Below are 21,040 nucleotides of genomic sequence, written 5' to 3'. Positions count from 1 at the left end.
GTGATAGCTTTGCTGGGTAGAGTATTTTTGGCTGTAGGTTCTTGCTATTCATCACCTTGAATATTTCTTGCCATTCCTGTCTGGCCTGCATGGTTTCTGTTGAGAAATCAGCTGACAATCGTATAGGTGCTCCTTTATAGGTAACTACCTGCTTTGCTCTTGCTGCTTTTAATATTCTCTCTTTGTCTTTTGCTCTTGGAATTTTAATTATGATGTGTCTTGGTGTGGTCCTCTTTGGATTCCTTTTGTTTGGGGTTCGGTGCTTCCTGGACTTCTAAGTCTAATTCTTTCACCAGGTGTGGGAAGTTTTCTGTCACTATTTCTTCCATTATGTTTTTGGTATCTTGCTCTCTCTCTTCTTCTGGGACCCCCATAATTCTGATGTTGGTTCACTTGAAGTTTTCCCAGAGGTTTCTTACATTATCTTCAACTTTCTGGATTCTCTTGTCTTCTTGCTTCTGCGGAGGAGTGTCTTCTGGCTCTTTATGTTCCAAATCTTTGTCTTGATTCTTGCGATCTTCCATTCTGTTTTTAGGACTCTGTATAATATTTTTTTTTATTTCAGACAATGTATTCTTTATTTCTAGTTGATCTCTTTTTATTTCTAGTTGATCCCTTTTCATATCCTCATAGGTCTCGTTTATTTTATTGGCCTTTTCTAGGAAATTCTTGAAAAACCTTATAACCGTGGTTTTGAACACTATATCCAGTTGCTTGTTGTCCTCTATTTCTTTTCTTTGTGATCTGTTTCCTTGTCTTGGCATTTTTGCAGCTTCCCTGAGTTTGTAGGGTGGCTTTGTGTGCTAAGGTGTCCTATATGGTTCAATGGGTCAGCCTCCCAGTTGGAGGTGGACACTCTTGGTGCACCTCTTTATGGAGTGAGTGTACAGCCTTATTGTAGTTGGTATCAACTTGATTGTTGTTGGTATCACTTTGAGGAACTGACCTCCAGGCCAATTGGCTGTGAGGATCAGCTGTGTCTATGCAGGGAGACAGCCTTATTCGACTAGACTTGGAAAATTGCAAAAGCCTCTGTGCTCAGCTTGGATGGGCCAGAGTTTCATGGTGGAGCCTACAGCCCTGGCTTCCCCTCAGCCCCGCCCTATGAAGTTCCTGAGTCTCAGTGTTCCTCAGTGTCCTTCGGTACTTGCTGCTTTGGTACTCACTGCAAGCACCTCTGAGAGAAAGGTGTCCTGGAGTTTCACCCATTACCAGATAGTCTAGTCTCTCCCCCAATGAGCCCAGAACTGGGGTTCAGTGCAGTTGGAAGTGGGGTTGGAAGTGGGGATCAGTGCAGTTCAGAGCTTTAGTCTCCTTCCCACTAGGCAATTCAATAGCACAGTCAACAGTCCGTCCTCTGTGCACAAAGTGCGCATCTCTGGGACTCTGCCTTTCGTCGCTCCCCTGAGCTTCCGCCTTACAATCCAGATTCCCTCCATATGAGCCTGGGTCCCCAGGGTCTGGTCTAGATCTGGGGTTCAGTGCAGCCTTATTGTAGTTGGTATCAACTTGATTGTTGTTGGTATCACTTTGAGGAACTGACCTCCAGGCCAATTGGCTGTGAGGATCAGCTGTGTCTATGCAGGGAGACAGCCTTATTCGACTAGACTTGGAAAATTGCAAAAGCCTCTGTGCTCAGCTTGGATGGGCCAGAGTTTCATGGTGGAGCCTACAGCCCTGGCTTCCCCTCAGCCCCGCCCTATGAAGTTCCTGAGTCTCAGTGTTCCTCAGTGTCCTTCGGTACTTGCTGCTTTGGTACTCACTGCAAGCACCTCTGAGAGAAAGGTGTCCTGGAGTTTCACCCATTACCAGATAGTCTAGTCTCTCCCCCAATGAGCCCAGAACTGGGGTTCAGTGCAGTTGGAAGTGGGGTTGGAAGTGGGGATCAGTGCAGTTCAGAGCTTTAGTCTCCTTCCCACTAGGCAATTCAATAGCACAGTCAACAGTCCGTCCTCTGTGCACAAAGTGCGCATCTCTGGGACTCTGCCTTTCGTCGCTCCCCTGAGCTTCCGCCTTACAATCCAGATTCCCTCCATATGAGCCTGGGTCCCCAGGGTCTGGTCTAGATCTGGGGTTCAGTGCAGTCGGAAATGGGGCTCAGCACAGTCCGGAGCTTTTGTCTCCTTCCCACTAGGGAATACCAGCCAGGCACTTAGCAGCCCCCTCCTCTCCAGCTCAGTTCTCTCCCCACCACACACCGTCTCTCCATACCTTAGGCTTTTACAGCTCCTCTGATTCTCCTTCTCGTTTTCTCTTTTCTTCTGGTTGTATAATTTCCAGTCAGTCAACTTTCCTGTAGTTTTGGATAATGTCCATTTTGTATTTTAGTTGTGTTTTTTGAAATTGTTGTGTGAGGCTGCAGTTAGGCGTTTATTTTTCTCCTCTTTCTCATTCTTATAATGGAAATACAAATTAAGAAATACTGGAAAATATAATGAAGACATGAAGTATCTGTAATCTTATCATTTAAAGATATCCATTATTAATATTTTGTAATTTTTTCTTTTATAATGCTCACATGTATATTTTTTAAACAGAAATGGGATCATGCTTTGTGACTTTCGGGCTACTAATTTATAAAAAGGGGTAATAATGATATCTACTTCATAGGTTTATGGTGAAGGTTATCTTAAAATATGCAAAGCAATTAGAACTGTGCACAGTGCCTGGCAGTAGTAAGTCATTTACATGAATGCTCTTTATGCCATTAATGTTTATCATAATTTATTCAACCAGTAACTAACCCCATTGTTAGTTTTCAATATAATTCCTAATAAGTTCTGTTGTAATGAACACTCTGTTGAACATCCTTATGTACTCTTTTCTATACAGCAGTGATTATTTTCTTTAGGATAGATATATTGAAATGGAATAATCAGTCAAGGGGCTTTGATATATATACTGTTAACGCTTTATGGAAAGCTTGTACCATTTACACTTTCTCTGGCAGGGTTTGAGAATGTTTTATCCCCACAAATATTGTAAATTAAAAATAAACCCAGATAAATTTTATTTTATCTGTTCTAACCGCATCTTCTAGATATTGCTCAGAAGTTTTTTTTATATATACCATGCATAGACTACTGGAATATTATTTTTAAAAGCTTGGATGTCAGAACTGCTGATCTAGGCATTTGACAGATATCAACAAGGGCTGGTTAAGAAGTTTGATTCACTACTTGCTCTTCTGTTGTAAAGAATTCATTGAAGCACTAGATTAAATTACCTGCTTCCTAAGATTAACATTCTAAATTAAAGTTGATTACTGTATGCATTAGTTGGTATTTAGGTTAGATCCTTTTAAAATATATTTTTATTGATTTCAAGTAGGAAGGGGGAAGGAGAAAGAAACATCAATGACTGAAGGTCAGTCATCAGTCTGTCACTGTAAGACAAACATTTCATTAAGATAAAGATTAATGACCTAGAAAAGTTGAGAGCTTAAAGAAATACAAGTGACTTACAATTATGGGCAAACAGTTCAGCTCTGCTCATAATTTTTAAAATTGCAAATTAAAAATGGAATTGGGATATTTTTTATCCATTAAATATGTAGTGATGTTCATTGTTGGGAAGGGTTTGGAAACATAGACAACTAAAAGACTGAATGTTTTTTACCCCAGCTGGTTTCCTCAATGGTTAGAGCATTGGCCCATGGGCCAAATAGTCACAGGGCAATGCCTGGGTTGCAAGTTTTATCCCCAGACCCGGTCAGGGCACGTGTGGGAATCAACCAATCTCACTCACATGGATGTTTCTCTCTCTCTCCCCACTTCTCTTTTACTTTCTCTAGGAATCAATGGGGAAAATATCTTTGGGTGAGGATTAACCAAAATTTTAAAACCTTTAAACAACTTAAATGTCTCTTACTATAGAACCCTGAAAGAAATGTTAATATATCAATATAATGTAATATTCAGAACTTGATGCATCTGTATTACTGACATGAATAGCTAAGCTATTTAGTAAGCAAAAGAAGTAAATTTTGGAAAGTGTGTGCAGAGAATGATCCACTTGTCTTGGGACAAAAGGTGTATTAGAATTGTTCTGAGGAACATAGAAGTTGCTCTCTGCAGTGGCTGTCTCTGGGGAGTGTGGAACTTCACTTCATATACTCCTTTTGAATATTCTTATGCATAGTATTTTTTAAATGAAGCACAAAAACAAAACAACAAATACCACCCACTCTCCAAAAATCATGATTGTTATTTTTTGGGAATTTCACTGACTACAACACTCACCATTTACTTCTATTCTTTCCTGACCAGTCTTTTTTTCTTTGTTTTTAAATCAGTTTTATTGATAAGTTACTTAGGAATGATAAATTGTGTCCATTTAACATGTACAGTTTGATGAGCTTTAACAGATGCACATACCTGTGAAAAACCACAGAACATTTCCATCATCTTCAAAAAGTTGAGTGAGGCCTTTGCCATCACGCCTCCTCCACTGCTGACCTCAGGCAGCCACTGTGTACTTCATGTCATTATGGTTTTCCTTTTTCCAGAAGCTCATATAAATGCAATTGTACAATTTGTGTGCCTTTGTATTTAGTTTCAGCTTCAAATGGCACTTTTGAGATTCACCATGATTTTGCATGTGCTTGTAGTTCCTTGGTGTTGCTGAGTATTATTCCATTGTGTGAGCATATTATATATTGTATATCCATTCATCTGTTAATGGATGCTTGCATTGTTTCCAGGTTTTGGCTGTTTTTAATGAATTGTTTTTGCAATGTTTGTGAATTCAAGTTGCTATCATTCTTGTTAACATTTGCTATTTGTCAGCTTTTAAAATTTTAGTCCTAATGGATGTATAATGGTATCTTATTGTGGTTTAAGTTTATATTTCTCTTATGACTAAGGATGTGATTATTGGCTATACATAATTCTTATTTTGTGAATTGTGTTCAAATCATTTATTTACTTTTAAAATTGAGTTGTTTGTCTTTACTGAGGTGTAAGAGTTCTTTTCATATTGTACGTACAGCTAGTTTGTCAGATAAATACAAATTACAAATATTTTGTCCCATTCTGTGGTTTGCCTTTTTGCTTACTTGATCACTTGTGATGTCATCAATATCATTGTTGTGGATTATTTTAACAAGATAAAGAGCAGATGATGAAATCATAGCAGAATATGAACTTGTACATTCACTTTTAGAAGGGTCCCCTGATCTGGTGATTGGACAGTGGGAGTGAAGACTTAACAGTGAAGTAAGGCATGTCCTGTTAAGTCAGAACTAGAGAACTATGGCCGAGTCAGTAAATATAATATATCAGAAAGCAAATCTCTTTTACTGTTGCCAAGCAGCAGTCTTATCAGTCTTTCCTTCCCAGTCCTCAAAAACTCTCTTCTAAACCAGCCTCTGTTCTTATACCTGCCCTTCCTTCGTCTTCTGTTTTAAAAACCGAGCACAGTGTTTTCAGGAAGAGAAGGACTGGTTCTCAATATGAAAGTTTTAATTAGTAAGAGCATAGTGACTGGATTTCCATTGTAGCATTAGAGTTAAAGCACTTTTGGAAGCCTGAGGCTTTTGGTCTAGGACTGGGGTTGGCAAACTATAGCCGTAAGGCAAAACCCAGCTTGTAAATAAAGGAAATTATTTATGTTTTTGCTGTGGCTGCTTTCATATAGTGGCAGATTTCAGTTGTTCCAAAAGAGACCATCTGGCCCACAAAGCTTAGATGTTTATCTGGCCTTTTACAGCAAGTTTCCTGGTTTCTTGTCTAGGGAGAAACTAGTCCATTAACCTATAAGCAGCAATAAAATGAGTCATTTCTGTCTGGTTGAAAACAAATGTTTCCTCAGAGACTCATAGTCACCACTCATGATAATAAGGGGGGTACTATCCAAGGCCTTCTCTCAAAAATATAATAATATATCCAATACATCGCGCCATCAGAAATAAGCTCTTTTTTTTTAGAGTACATAAGTTAGTCACATAGATAGATGTGTGTGGTCCTTTAACAGCCTTCTAATAAACGCTTTATAAAGTTGCCTCTCTGGTATCTCTCTTTGCTCTTATAGCCCTGTCTGTCCTAAGAGTGATGCTAGAAAAGTGTTTTCAATTAAGACAGTGTGTCAGGGTTCGGTTTGGAGGACACAGACTGAACCGATGATTTGTCCTTCTGTTCACCCCCCTCCTTCCTGGATACATAGGTAAAATCAGTGACACCAAGAAACAGATAGTTGGGTTTCTTGGGTGAGCACTGGCCTTACAGTCTGGATGCATTTAACTTTGTGCCATGTGCTAAAGATTTTTATTTGTAGGACAAGTTACAGAATCGTATTAGTTTCTCATGTCTTTTATCAGTTTTTTTTGTTGTTTTTTGGCCAGTGTTTATTTGAATTTGTCTATTCTACTATGTGTTCCTTCAGGCACATGCTTCAAGTGTCCTAAGTCAGTATCCAGTTTCACTCATCTTCCTGTTGATCATCATTTATAAATTGACCTATGGTAGAAATTCCAGCCTCCATCTTGTTTCTTTTGTCAGAAATGGATTTATTTCTTTTTTTAAATTGTGACAGAGCCATTCTATTAGATATATTTGATTATGATATGACTTGGTTGATAATCATAATTCATGTGAAGAAGATGTACTTCATTGATGTTCTACTTTCTTACCAATTCATGATCATTAGAAGTTATATTTTAAGTTAAAGAATAATGTTAAGATAGGATTATTGATAAGGACACATTTTACTTTGCATCTAAATGTTAACTGTGATCATCATTTTAATCTCAAATGAGATATATGTGAAATTGTTATGCATTCTAAGAAGATTTCGACAAATTTAAAATATTCTTTATAAGCCAAAGCAATATATACTTATTTCTGTTCTAGTTATTTTTGAAGATGCCATTAAGTTATATCAATACATTAAAATGTTACTAAGTTTTCACTGAAGTGTAACTTTTTTTCTGAGTTGCTTATCTTTTGAATAGAATTTGTTACTTCTGAAGTGCTGTTAGTTTCCCAGCCCAAAGATATAAGGAACATAGAATCTGTTCTGTTTGTGGAGCAAACTTAAAAATACACTAGAAAGCCTTAATAGGATGTTAGTTTGTTCTGACATGTCCCCCCTGTATATTTTTAGTGCTTAACATGTTCTTACAGTTAGTAAGGTAGACAAAAGCTTCTTAGGAAAAAGTAAAAAGTACCTTTGAAGTCATGCTCATTTGTTAAAATTATAGCTGCTTATTTTTAAGACATGTTTTATGTTTCTGTTTAAATTTCTAAGTTTTATTACTCATATAATTTGATAGAAGCACTCAGAGTTGTAGATTTATATAGTAATAGAACTGCTCAATTGTCCAGCTTTCTTTCTGTCTATAAAGCTTTTGGGACACATGCTTTATTTTTGTTTGTATTTATTTAAAATGCAACTATGTCTGTAAAAGTTTAATATTAGACACCTATACGTAAAAGCAAGTTGTATAATGACATAATGCTCTTTTGCTTTTCCACTTTAAAATAGCAAAGAGTATTATATTTTACTTCAATTGCATATAAATATTTATCCAATATCCCAAGAACAAGACTTATATTACTAAAAATCCCATGGAATACTTAAATACCAGATTATATTTTAATAATTTAAATGCTATTGGATACAGGATTTACTTATTTATAAAATACACATAAGTTATGTGATATAAAAATATTTATGCATCCATTCTTACTGGATTTCACATACAGTAGTTAAGCTCTCTAGCTCTTTGGTACTCTGATTTAGCTATTTAACATAGGTTTAAAATTATTCTGTATTTATGCAATATATGGTTTTGATAAGATACTTTTTTATAATTGTAAGTTAATTATAGTAGCATAACCAGTCTTTGATTATTCACGATGAGTGAGGAAAAAGCAGAGCATAAAAAATTGCAGTTTAAAAATAATTTTTAAATTTTAGTTAAGCCATTATTTTATTTTATTTTCTTCAGTAACAATTTCTGCAACCCACCAAACCACTTCAAAAAATTGTCAGTAATACATTTAAGAAGTAGCTAAGTTGACAGTTTATATCATTTCATATTATCTTATTAATCTGGTTTCTGCTAGAGGTGCTAAGAGTGAATGACTAATGACTAACAGCAGTTTGAGATGAACCACATGCTGAATAACCCTCTTAAAAAACTGCAAATGAACTGAGTATTTCCCAGAATGCTTTGTTTTCTTATTGCAGGAGTATATTATTCTGACCAAAAAATGCCATTACAGAAAACACTATAATAAAATATGTGGTTGTTTTGTCTGATTCATAGAAAATGCTCAAATAATCTTAATCAATAAAGTTCTTTTTTCTGATACTAGTTCTTTTAAATAATGAATTAATTGTTGAAATGTTCTGCAGATTCTTAAATTATGGAGGCCTTTTATTGTCATTTTTCAAGGATCCTACTTAGATAAAAATCCTTATTGTATACTGTTTTCATTGTAGTTATGGAAGAGAAATCTCTTAGCCCTGTATGAAGATGAAATTGCCCTTTAATATTATTCATATTTATAACCTCAGTAATCTCAGCTAGTAAAACAAAAACTTTGTAAATGCTCTAAAAGCAGCCTGGACTAGACCCACCTGATTTAGAGGTGTGTACCTCTTCTCATTGTCTTACTGGAAATTTATAATCATATATTTATGCTCCCTAACTCACCATTGATATGGTCTAGCATAGATTGTCAAGGAAGAGAATGAATTCCAGACAGTATCCAGATTTTAAAAATTCTATTATCAGAAATAATTTTATCTTATAGAGTTCATTTTAAGAAAGTTTTTTTAAACCTGTTTCTTTACAACCAACATATTTTCTAAACCTATCAATTTAGTACTATTACTTGTCTATACAAGTAGTGTTCTTAAATTTTTTCAGAGTTCTTATATAATCATACAACTAGTAGTGTTCATTAAATACTGTAATTTAATTACCAACATTATTATATTTTATTCTTATATCCATTTTGACAATCTTCATCTTTTTCTAAAAAAAAAAATAAAATAAAAATAAATAGACCAAACAAACAAAACTCTGAAGGTAATCAGACAAATTTGTTAGCTTGTACTTTGATCTGTCTTAAGACAGGCACAGCTTTCTCAATGGCCACTCACCACTTGCAAGTAGTCCGGTGACTTTTAAACAACATTAAGTTCATTCATATGATTACCTCAGATTGTGCTGGGAAGAGAAAGAGGAGACTGGTATTGCAAAGCTGATACAATCCCTTACTTTTTATACCTGATTGCATATGTTGACATTTATGAACCACTGTTTAACATTTCTTCTCAGTTCACATACTGAATTACCTGCCAATCATTTCTTTTAAGATATTTTGGGGATGGTTATAGTAAGTTTTCTTGAATTGTAACAAATTTAAAATTTAGCATTTGTTAAAGGAAAAATTCTGATTGTCCTTTTTAAAAAAATCATTTATTTGCTAGGTAAATTCTCTTCTACACTTTATGAGACTGGTGGCTGTGATATGTCACTTGTGAATTTTGAACCAGCAGCAAGAAGAGCATCCAATATCTGGTATGTATGAAGTCATTTTAGGAGGGTGTGTGTACTTGTATATATTTGCTGTTTTAAAAGTTTTTAAGCCTTTAGATGCAAGTGTTTAAAAACATTTGTTTATATTGGCTTAAATAATTTGTCATAGTGCATTTGTTTCTAGAGAGTTAAAGTAGAATTTGTTGCTATGGGAAAAGGAAAGCATTATTCTTAAAACAAAAGCTATCCTGTGTTTTTAAAAATTAAGTAAAAATTTTCTGTTGATCTTATAGTGAGACAGTGGTTTGCACAGTTGCAAATTTAACTATAGATTTCATTGTAAATATATGATGTAAAAAAAGCTTATTAACCCTTTGCACTCCTCTGTCCCCTCTCAGGGGACATCGGAATTTTAGCATATCACTCGGATGTCCCCTCTCAGGGGACATTGCAGTTTATTAGTGATTACGGGGAATTGAGTTATTTCAACGCAAAGTAGCGTCGAGTAGCTGGTAGCCAATGTCCAGAATGGTTCGGAGTGCAAAGGGTTAAAAATATTTATACAACTAAGTTCATACCCATCAATTCTCTTTTTCTTGTGTATAATTAAAATTTTTCACTTCCTTTAAAGGGTTGGTCAAATTTTTTAAATGATCAGCTTTCATTTATTTATTTATTTTAAATATATTTTATTGATTTTTCACATAGAGGAAGGGAGAGGGATAGAGAGTTAGAAACATCAATGAGAGAAAAACATTGATCAGCTGCCTCCTGCACACTCCCCACTCGAGATGTGCCCACAACCAAGGTACATGCCTTTGACCGGAATTGAACCTGGGACCCTTCAGTCTGCAGGTCGACGCTCTATCCACTGAGTCAAACTGGTTTCAGCAGCTTTCATTTGTTTTAAAATGTGTTTACTAGCTATAAAAGGACGGAATTTCTTTCTTTTTTAAAAAAAAATATATTTTATTGATTTTTTTTACAGAGAAGAAAGGAAAGGGATAGAGAGAAACATCGATGAGAGAGAGATGTCGATCAGCTGCCTCCTGCACACCTCCCACTGTGGATGTGCCCGCAACTACGGTACATGTCCTTGACCGGAATCGAACCTTCAGTCTGCAGGCCGACGCTCTCTAGGGGTGTCGAACTCAATCAGAGTAGGGGCCAAAATCTAAAATCCAGCCTAAATCGCGGGCCGAATGGTTTACTAAACAGTCATAAACTGACAATGTCATAAACTGACAGCGGAGTGCAGTGATGACAGCGCGGTGCGGGCCACATTGCAAGGCCTGGCGGGCTGGATTTGGCCGCTGGCCTTGTGTTTGACACATGTGCATCCACTGAGCCAAACCTCGGCATGAGGACGGAATTTCTTAAATCATGGGTTATGTGTTACATTTAGTTTCTTTTCTCATCTTCCCTTAGGAAGTTGCTGCTGTGAAATACATTATTGATGAATTAATTCACTGTTTTCATTACAATCATTTTATTATTAGGATTTCCATTTAATAATAGACACACCTATTTAAATGTATACATCTATAGGCAATTCACCTGGTGTTTTTGTTTTTTTTTTAGTTTTAAGGTGTTATATAAAGCAACAGGATCTTATAATCACATAGATGAAAAGTTACTTATCTGCTGAAAAGATAGAACATTTAGAAAACCATACCCTTACCGCTCCTTTCTGTCTAGTTTCATAATTTGTGTCAAAAATGATTAATTTGGTGTGTTAGGTATTTTGTAGCAGTCAAAACAGTAGGAGAATGGAGCAATGGAAACAATTATGTTTAATTCAAGACAAAAACAATTCCTACACCATAAATGTGGTAAGGTCTCACAGTTAAATCTAAGCTTGACCTGTGGACACTGAATTGTGTTTCTGGGCCAGTATAGCTAAATTTATCATGAGTGCAGGAAATATGTTAATTGCTTTCTTAAGCACCCTTCATAAGAACCTTTTGATAAAGGTACCATCATCCTGTTAATGATGAGGAAAACAAGTATAAAAAAGTTGAGTAATGTGTCCAAAATTTCATTCATTTGGTGAAGAATTTTGAATGTTGATACTCTGACCCAGTGACTGTGTTCTTAATTACAACTCTAGGAAAATGATATTTTGCATTTTGAAGTTGACATAGAAAAGTGAAGACACTGTAAATATCAAACACTGTTAAAGGATTTTATTATTTTCCTGTTATCTGGAAAACTCTTTATTCCCTAAAGTCTTTTTTCATTTTATTTTAGTGATACCGATTCTCATGTATCCAGTTCTACCTCAGTTCGATTTTATCCACATGACGTGGTAAGTTTTCCTTTATTTTTATAAAACATTGTGCTTTCAGAGTAGGTTGCTACACAAATCAGAAAAATGAATTTTGTTGAAAAATATGGCAAAATACTTTTGCTGTCCCAAAGTACATCTCTTTTTAGTCCTTTGTTAAACAAACATGTTAAATTAACTATATATGAATCATTTATTAGGCTTTTGAGAGTATTTTGTAAAGATTACTCACCAATGCCATAATCTGGTTGTGCCATTTTAAAACTTTGAACATTATGATTTTGGGGTATTTATTGTTTATCTATTAGTTATTTATATACCAGTGTATATGTTTTGGAAGCTTAGTGATGATATCACTGTATAAAAAATATGCCACTTAAAAAAGAAAGTGCCATATAAAATACAATGGGGATATTGTAAAAGGATAATACTGCCTTTGCCATCAAAATATATACTAGTATACTGAAGTTGGGAAAGACAAAATGGATGTAATTCATATAAATAACTCATAAGAGATATAGGTAGATAAATGTATTGCCAAAGGGATTAATTATTGGCAGCTTCCTGAAAATGCCGAACTGTGAATAGGGTTTTAAGACCATACGTGTAAGTTGGCATAGAGCAAAGGTTTTTAACTAGTGGACATTTGGCAATGTCTGGAAACACTTTTGCTTGTTACAGCAGGGGGAATTCTACTTGTGTATAATGGATAGAAGCCAGGGATGCTGTTAAACATCCTACAGTGGGCAGCCCAGCTCCCACAATATAGAATTATCTGGCTCACAATTCCTGTAGTGTCAGGGTTGAGAAACCCTGGCATAGAGCGTAAGATGGAAAGTGTTTGGGGAAGTCTTTGTGAATGTTTAGAGATAGTGAAAGTAAGTTTTTTTGATTACCGTATTTTCCGGTGTATAAGACGACCCCCTAATTTTACAGTTAAAACATAGGTTTAGGCCTATATTCGCTGTATAAGAGGCAACACCAGTTCTTTTTTTAATAGACTTCCTCTCTAACTCAGCCAATCCAAGCAGGCTTTTTATGCATGCAAATTATACATGTTCTGTACCCGAAGCTACACTGTGTTCTAGTAAAAAGCCTGCTCGGATTGGCCAGAGTCAGAGAGGCGGTCTATTAAAAAAAGACCTGGTGTTGCCTCAAAAGTGGGGGGTAGTCTTATACAGCGAATATAGGCCTAAACCTATGTTTTAACTGTAAAATTAGGGGGTCGTCTTATACACCTGGTCGTCTTATATGCCAGAAAATACGCTATATCTACATGAGAGGCCCGATACGTGAATTCATGCACAAGTGGGGTCCCTTGGCCTGGTCTGCAGATCGGGCCAAAATTGGCTCTCCGACATCCCCTGAGGGGTCCTGGATTGCGAGAGGGTTCAGGCCAGGTTGAGGCACCCAACAGTGCATGATTGGGGCTGGGGAGGGACGTGGGAGGCTGGCCAGCTGGGGCAGACTACAGGAGGGCTCCAGGGTATGTCCAGCCCATCTTGCTCAGTCCTGATCAGCTGGACCCCAGCAGCAAGCTAACCTACTGGTTGGAGCATCTGCCCCCTGGTGGTCAGTGCACATCATAGCGAGCAGTTGAGGGCCTTAGCATATCATTAGCATATTACCCTTTGGTTGAGCAGCCAACTGGACAGCTGGACACTTAGCATATTAGGCTTTTATTATATAGGATATGTTTTGAAAAGTAAAAATTCCCTTTGTTTTTGCTGTTGTGTATTTTTGGAAATCCCATAGGAAAGGAAAAATGGGAATAGTTAGTGTTTTTGGCTAATAAATGCGTGAGAGCTTTTAGATAGTAAAGTGCTAGCTCGAGCTGTGCTAGATTCAGTAAACTTTGGATTCTTTCAGAGGAAGGAGAAACTTGTAAACTGATCTGAATGAGTTAAAGCTGAAAGAAATGTAATGTGGTAATTTCCTGAAAAGCCTCAGATGAGCAGCCTGCCAAAACCAAAGGGAGGGGGCCAGGGTGTAGGAGGGATTTGTAAACAATGGCAGTGATAAGGTAAATGAGAGTTGAAAGTACTGAATACAGTGCAGAGGAGCTTAGATTTCACATGGCAGTGAGGTTCCTAACTTAATGAGGAAAGGCCATAAATGGAGCAGGGAGAAGGGAAGCCACCAGTAATTCACTATAAGCGATTTTAATGGATTTACTAGCTAAACAATAAAAACATTAAGATTTCACACACTTTTCCTAATAAAACCTTTCCAAAAGGCCTATTGATTAAGTTTCTAATGGTCATAAGACATCCACGAGGAGTGAACTATTATACTATAGAAAATTAAGGTTTAGATCATTTCCAAGCTACTTGAGTAGCCCTTGAATGATGACTTGATTAAAGATATTGTAAGCCTCTTAATGCTGACTTTCTTTTAGCTCTCTCTCCCGCAGATTCGATTGAATAGACTATTAACCATCGATACAGATTTGTTGGAGCAACAAGACATTGATCTAAGCCCAGACTTGGCAGCTACTTACGGTCCAACAGAAGTTGCTGCCCAAAAGGTTAAACACTATTACCGTTTTTGGATCCTGCCCCAGCTATGGATTGGCATTAACTTTGACAGACTCACACTTTTGTCCCTGTTTGATAGGTGAGACTATAGTGTGATATTAAAGATGTATGCAGATTTTATTTTTAAATTGAAATGTCTCTAATAACTCATTGAGGTTTTTACTTGGTTAGCATGTTGGAGACTGTTTTCTACTTTGATTCTTTGAGATAAAATTTAAATTAATAGGGTTCCCAAACATTGATTCTCTTGAATTCATTGGAAACCTTATGTGTATATAAAATATTCATGTAATCATCAATGAGTCATTCCACTAAATATAAAACTCAGAAAAAATGAAGTGTTAATTTTTATCAGGTTACAGATAACATGACCCTAAATATAAAAGGCATAAGAGGAAACTTTTGTTTCCTATTTCTTAGCACTAATCTTAATAGTAATCAATATTAGTCTCTTATAAACGTGTTGACTAAATGCTACTTCTAGTCAACATGAAGTAACAAAGACTGGCTTTATCATCCTACCTGAAACAATGTAAAACAGACAAAATGCAGGAAACAGTCATTTTTAAGAAATTGGAGATGAGACAACAAATGGTAGTGATTCCTGAGAGATGGGAAAAAATTATATGAGCCATAGAGTCTAGCATACTTCCTGAATTAGAGATGGAGCTAAGAGTCCAGAGGACAGAATATCAGAGAAAGGGTTACTGTTCACAGAGAGGGCCTCAGACCTGCAGTGGGGTCTCCGTGACTATTCAGCAGAGTGCTGATGAGTGAATGTATGTGAAGAAACTACCTGAGGCCAGGGAAGGAACCATGTGAAAGAAAAAGAGGAACAGGGCCAGGAATAATGCCTGTTCCTACCAGCCAGATGGAAGTAACTCACAAGTCATATTTCATGGTGCATTGTGTAGCATACTCAAGAAAGCCTTGCCCTAGAAGTGGGAAATATACTGTTTTCAAGTAACGTAACAAAGCTCAAGAAGATTTATAGAAATCCAGTTCTCACCCCCCACTAAGTTAAGATTCACTGTGTCTGGCATCCAAAGATTATCAATTGTTCAAGGAAGGGGTAAAATATGATTTATAATGAGGGAAGTAATATATCAGTTGAAACCAACCTGTAATTGTCAAAGGTATTAGAGTCAGCAGTCAAAGACATTAAAACTGTTATAATAAAAATATTTTTAAAAAGACCCATGTCTGAGGCAAAAAGTACAATGGATGCCATTACTATTGGATTTCCATGTGCAAAAAAGAAGGAAAAAAAAAGAATTGTATTCTTACCTTTCACTATATTACAAGAATTAATTCATAGTGATCATAGGGCCCGGCCAGCTAGTGTGGCTCATTGGTTGAATGTCACCCTATGAACCAGAAGATCACAGTTCAATTCCCAGACAGGGCACATACTAATACCCAGGTTGTGGGCTCGATACCCATTAGGGGGCATGCAGGAGGTAGCCTAATCATTGATGTTTCTATCTTTCCTTCCTTCCTCTCTGAAATCAGTAACAAATATATTTAGAGGCCCAAATGTAAAACCCAAAACAAATAAAACTTCTGGAAAAAAAATATAGGAGAAAATATTTGTGACCTTGGATTAGGCAAAATTTCTGATACGTAACACAAAAAGTATGATTAGTAAAAGAACAAATTGATAAATTGAACTTATCAAAATTTAAAACTAAGAAAGCCAAAGGGGAGCACAAGTACAGTGTCTAGCAGTGTAGACGGTATGTGTGGTAGCAGGATTGATGAGGAGCACTGGATTCATCAAATCTGGAATTCCACAGCTGCCATATGAGATCAATAAAAATACCACTGTTTATTTTGAAAATTCTATAGAACTTGTTTTAATTTTCTAGAACTAACATGAAATAGTAGAGGGATGTTTGTGAATATTAATTTTTAGGACATTTGAGGACTAAATATGGCATTGACAACAAATTAATACAAACGTTCTTATGATTATGAGAATAATTCTTTATGCATTATAGAACAATACATAGAAAGATTTGTAAGACAGAAAGAGACCCTTTATAATCCTCCCATTCAGAGAGAACCATTATTAGTCATATCATTTTGATATGTTGTCTTTTTTTAACTCAGATCTGTACTTTTTTAAAATAACAGGACATGGTTTTGTGTTCTGCTTTCTTTGTGTAAGAAATGAACAACTTTTGAAAACTATATTTTTTTATTGATTTCAGAGAGAATGATGGAGGGGAAGAGAGAGAGAGAGTGAGAGAAACATCAATGATGAGAGAGAATCATGGATTGGCTGCTTCCTGCATGCCCCCTACTGGGGATCGAACCCGCAACCCAGGCATATGCCCTGACCAGAAATCGAACCGTGACCTCCTGGTTCATAGGTTGATGCTCAATCACTGAGCCATGCCAGCCGGGCACAAATGAACAGCTTTTAAGTTTAATTTTCTAGAAACTTTTGAGATTTTGTTTTTCAAACTTGTTTTGTTGTATAGCTCTTTTATTTGTCATCCAAGTTGTTTAGTTATTTCGCAACAAATTTGACAGAAAAAGATGTTAAGAGTAAAGTTTTTAAATAGAAATAAAAACTATATTGTGCATTAAAATAAATACTTCATAGTCCATTATAGCATGCTTTATTTATACATAAGAATTTGTTTTCATTTTCCACATAACTAATTTCTTTTTCAGTGTGACCTAAAATCTTACTCAAACCCAGTACCAAAGAAAATCTCAGCAAACAAACTATGAACTTAATATTGATGACTTCCCTTATTTCACTCTGATTAATTTCTTATATTGATGATATACTTACTCATAAGTTTTCCTATCTACAGAAATCGTGAGATTCTGGAAAACGTGTTAGCTGTCATCCTTGCTATTCTTGTGGCATTTTTGGGATCTATTCTTCTCATACAAGGCTTCTTCAGAGATATCTGGGTCTTCCAGTTCTGCCTGGTTATCGCCAGCTGTCAGTACTCACTACTTAAGGTACCAGCATCTCTTCTTTTCTGACTGTGTTAAAAGGCAGAAAGTTTCATAGCATTCACTGAATTATATAGTAAGGATATTAATTTTAAATTTATTTTTATTAGATGTTTATATTAGATTGGTTAGGGAGTAAAACGGACCTATGAACTTTAAAAATTAATGAAATGTAAATGAAGCTTCCTTAAAGCCATTTTTGGTATTAAAAAAAAGTATTTGAGCATTGGTTAAAATAAAAATTTCCATTTAAAATTTTTCTTTCTTTTAAAGTTATCAACATAAACTTTGTATTTTGTCTTTTATCCTATATGTGAAGTTTATTAAAATTCATCATTGATAGACAACAATAATGTCAAAACTAGTGTATATGTTCCTTTGGGACATTGGAAAGAGAAGAGTGGCATCCTTTCGCTGCTGTTTTAATAGTGGCTCTGTAATGTCAAAATTGATCAATTTTAAGCTTCCCAAAAGTGGGAGAATCAAATACCAAATTTTTTTACCTTCTATGCAAAATCTGTGGACTGTTAACATGGACTGTTTCCTTTCTTTCATAATCAGTAAATATTCTTGCTTATATTGGTTATTTGCCTGACATATGCTAACATAAAGAACACTCTCCCATCTTGAAAACTATTTGTTTAGTTCTGTTTATACCATCAGCTGTCCAGATGTTATTGATAGGCATCTGACTGAATAAGCCACCATGTCAACTACTTCATTTCTTCAGGACTCATCCATACTTTTTCCTTATTGCAGTACTAAAATTACAGTCTTTGTGGTTGCAAATAATCTCAAATTGCCAAATTTATGTCCTTTTCTTAGGCTTCATTCTCTATAAGTGTTCACTTAACATCTATGAATACTGTCTTCTATTTTTACATTCTCTTCATTATTGTCTGTGACTTTATTTTATTTTATTTAATATATTTGTATTGGTTTTAGAGAGGAAGGGAGAGGGAGAAAGAACAAAAAACATCAGTGACGAGAATAGAGCCCACCGAGGAGAGAGCCCACAACTTGGGCATGTGCTCTGACTGGGAATTGAACCATGACCTCTTGGTTCATAGGTGGATGCTTAACTACTGAGCACACCAGCCAAGCTATGCTGCTATCTTGACTGGAAGCCCCTCTTTGTTCTTTTAACTACTTCTTAATTTATGAGAATTCTTTAGGGTTTTATTTTGCTCTCTTCCCAGTTTGCAGTTCCTTGCAGTGAAATCATACTGTTTTATTACTTTATTTGTTGTGCCTATATATGAATTATGCCCATTTTTATATCTCAAAGTCTTCACCTTTCTCACAAGCTTTAGTCTTATATATTTATCAGGCATTTGGCACATTTAAAAATAACACATCATCATCTTCTGATAAATATTTTCCTTTCCCAATTCCTTTGCTTTTGACAATAGTATACCAACTCAAAATCTTAGAGCCTCTACTCCTTCCAGGTTACTTTGATTAAATGTGGTGATCTTATGGTAACTGGCCTTTGTTCTTGCTTTCCATTTCAACAACCTTAATTCATTCCTTTGTTGTCTTAAACCATTTAAATTAATTCCCTGGTTCCAATGTTTCCTGTCCCATTCATTCTGACTGGTGCTGTTAGTTAATATGGTTAGACATGGAAAAGGTAAAATATGACAGATTTTTGAAATTAGTTAACTAGAAGAATAGTAATGTTATAAACAGATATAAGAAAGGCCTGAACAGAAGCTTTAAAGGATAAATGTTGGAATTGAAAGAATGCCTCAGCCCTGGCTGGTTTGGCTCAGTGGATAGAGCGTCGTTCTGTGGACTGGGAGGTGCCCGGGTTCGATTCCGGTCAAGAGCATATGCCTGGGTTTCAGGCTCGAGCCCTAGTGTAGGGCATGCAGGAAGCAACTGATCAATGATTCTCTGACATCTTTGATGTTTCTGTCTCTCTCTCCCTCTTTCTTCCTCTCTAATATATATATGTGTGTGTGTGTGTGTGTGTGTGTGTGTGTGTGTGTATGTATATGTATGTATGTATGTATGTGTGTATATATATATATATATATATATATATATATATATATATATATATGAAAGAAAGAAAGAAAGAAAGAAAGAATGCCTCATCTCATATTCTGCCAAGAGCCACATGCTAACTCAGTAGGCATGGTCCAACCTGGAAATGTCGGATGGTGAAAGACCATCTTAGTGAAATGGTTGGTTTTGCTATTGGAAAGAAAAGTCATGATTTGGGAAGTAATAATACCTATTGAACATTTTTATGGAACATTTTTAAATCTCTTGCAAAGATATTGCCTAACTTATTTAATGATTTTTGTATGAAAATGCAGATAATGTATTTAATACAAACACTATTGAATTATTTAGTAAATGTGGAATTCATGGGCAGAACTAGAATTCTTTTTATAAGATAACCCATGTTCTGTGAATTTCCTGAAGGAAATAATAGAGAACATGGGTTACATAAGAGAACATTCTACCTAAGTATATGATTAACCACTATGCTGTATACCTGAAAGCAGTACAAAATAATATTGAAAGTAAACTATAATAGAAAAATAGTAAGATTTAAGAAAAAAAGAAAGCATTCTGCCATAATATACTTATTTGTAGTAATGAGGCAAGCAGTAGGATAGACCTATCCACCATATGTCATGTCCAAACCGTTTAACTGGATGCAAATGGCTAATTAACTATAAATAAGTTTAAGAGTCTGGAAAGATTTGAGGTGTTTTTTAATACCATAGTGACACCACTGCCCGGAGATGATGTTTTATTTTCTGTTGATGTTTCAATACAATTAATGTGGGTCATTTCTTACCTGTGGAATATTTACTGAAATTATTTTAGGCATTTGAAAGTTGCTTGTAAAATTACCAGGATTATAGGATAATTATAGGATAATCTCTCTTTCTGTTTCATTTTAGAGTGTTCAGCCAGATTCTTCTTCCCCCAGACATGTAAGTCACTCTCATATGCCTGTTACTCGTAGTTCTTCAACATGCATCAAACCTTTTTGGGGGTCATACGTCAGATTGAATAAAGATTTATGTTCCTAAATTCTAATATAAGTTTTGACACACTCTTAGAAATGAAGGTGACTTATTAGCATGAAATAAAATGCCATTGTAATTGTGGACTCTAAATCTTGATTGAAAAATAGCATAATAATTCATTTTTTAGTCTGTCAACTAGGTAAACATGGTTCGTATAAACTCATGATTATTTGATAACCTGCATTTAATAACTTTTGAACAATAAATCATGAGTAAATATTGAAAAATAGAATTTTAAAGTAGGAAAAACTTTATATTGCTTCAGTAATCACGAGGGGCAAGAATTAAAAAAAAATACATTGATCTGGTGTTTAGACCTATAGACACAAAGGAGATTAAAAGTATTGTTATTCACTTTGTGACTTAAGACAAAAGTATTAGCTCCCTAGCACTATTTTAAAGCATGATTCAGCTTTAGGTCTCACCCTGAAATATTTATTGAATATTTAGACTGAAGAGCATTCTCTTTAAAGTAGTTCAAAATTAGACTCCAAGAACAGTTGATGATGATGCCTTTTTTCTTGAATATAGTTGCTTTTACCCATACACTGAGACACTTACTGAGCCTAGATGAGCAAAACAAAACACAGAGGCACCTGACATTCTTTCAACTACTTGCTTATTGTTTCTTAAGAATGCTTTTGAAGTGTAATGATATATGAAAGTATTGAAGTTTTTATTTTTACATGATTTCAGA

The 21,040-nt window shown here is 35.5% G+C and overlaps 1 protein-coding gene across 6 annotated transcripts in view; it reads left to right on the top strand.

Annotated features, from left to right (window-relative positions):
• The window catches only part of PCNX1 (pecanex 1), a 145,769-nt gene that overhangs the window by 61,081 nt on the left and 63,648 nt on the right, over positions 1-21,040 (top strand). For 3 of the 6 annotated variants that reach the window (XM_084891970.1, XM_084891972.1, XM_084891968.1), the window contains 5 exons: positions 9,442-9,532; positions 11,741-11,798; positions 14,176-14,393; positions 17,143-17,296; positions 20,215-20,247. In XM_084891970.1, coding sequence (XP_084748096.1) covers positions 9,442-9,532; positions 11,741-11,798; positions 14,176-14,393; positions 17,143-17,296; positions 20,215-20,247 — 554 coding nt within the window. The remainder of the gene's footprint in view (positions 1-9,441; positions 9,533-11,740; positions 11,799-14,175; positions 14,394-17,142; positions 17,297-20,214; positions 20,248-21,040) is intronic. The other 3 variants (XM_084891969.1, XM_084891973.1, XM_084891971.1) reach the window with 2 other exon arrangements.

The sequence above is a fragment of the Pipistrellus hanaki genome, assembly GCF_964339955.1.
Source record: "Pipistrellus hanaki genome assembly, chromosome: 1".
Classification (NCBI taxonomy): Eukaryota; Metazoa; Chordata; class Mammalia; order Chiroptera; family Vespertilionidae; genus Pipistrellus; species Pipistrellus hanaki.
This window is presented reverse-complemented; position numbering and strand designations above follow the sequence as displayed.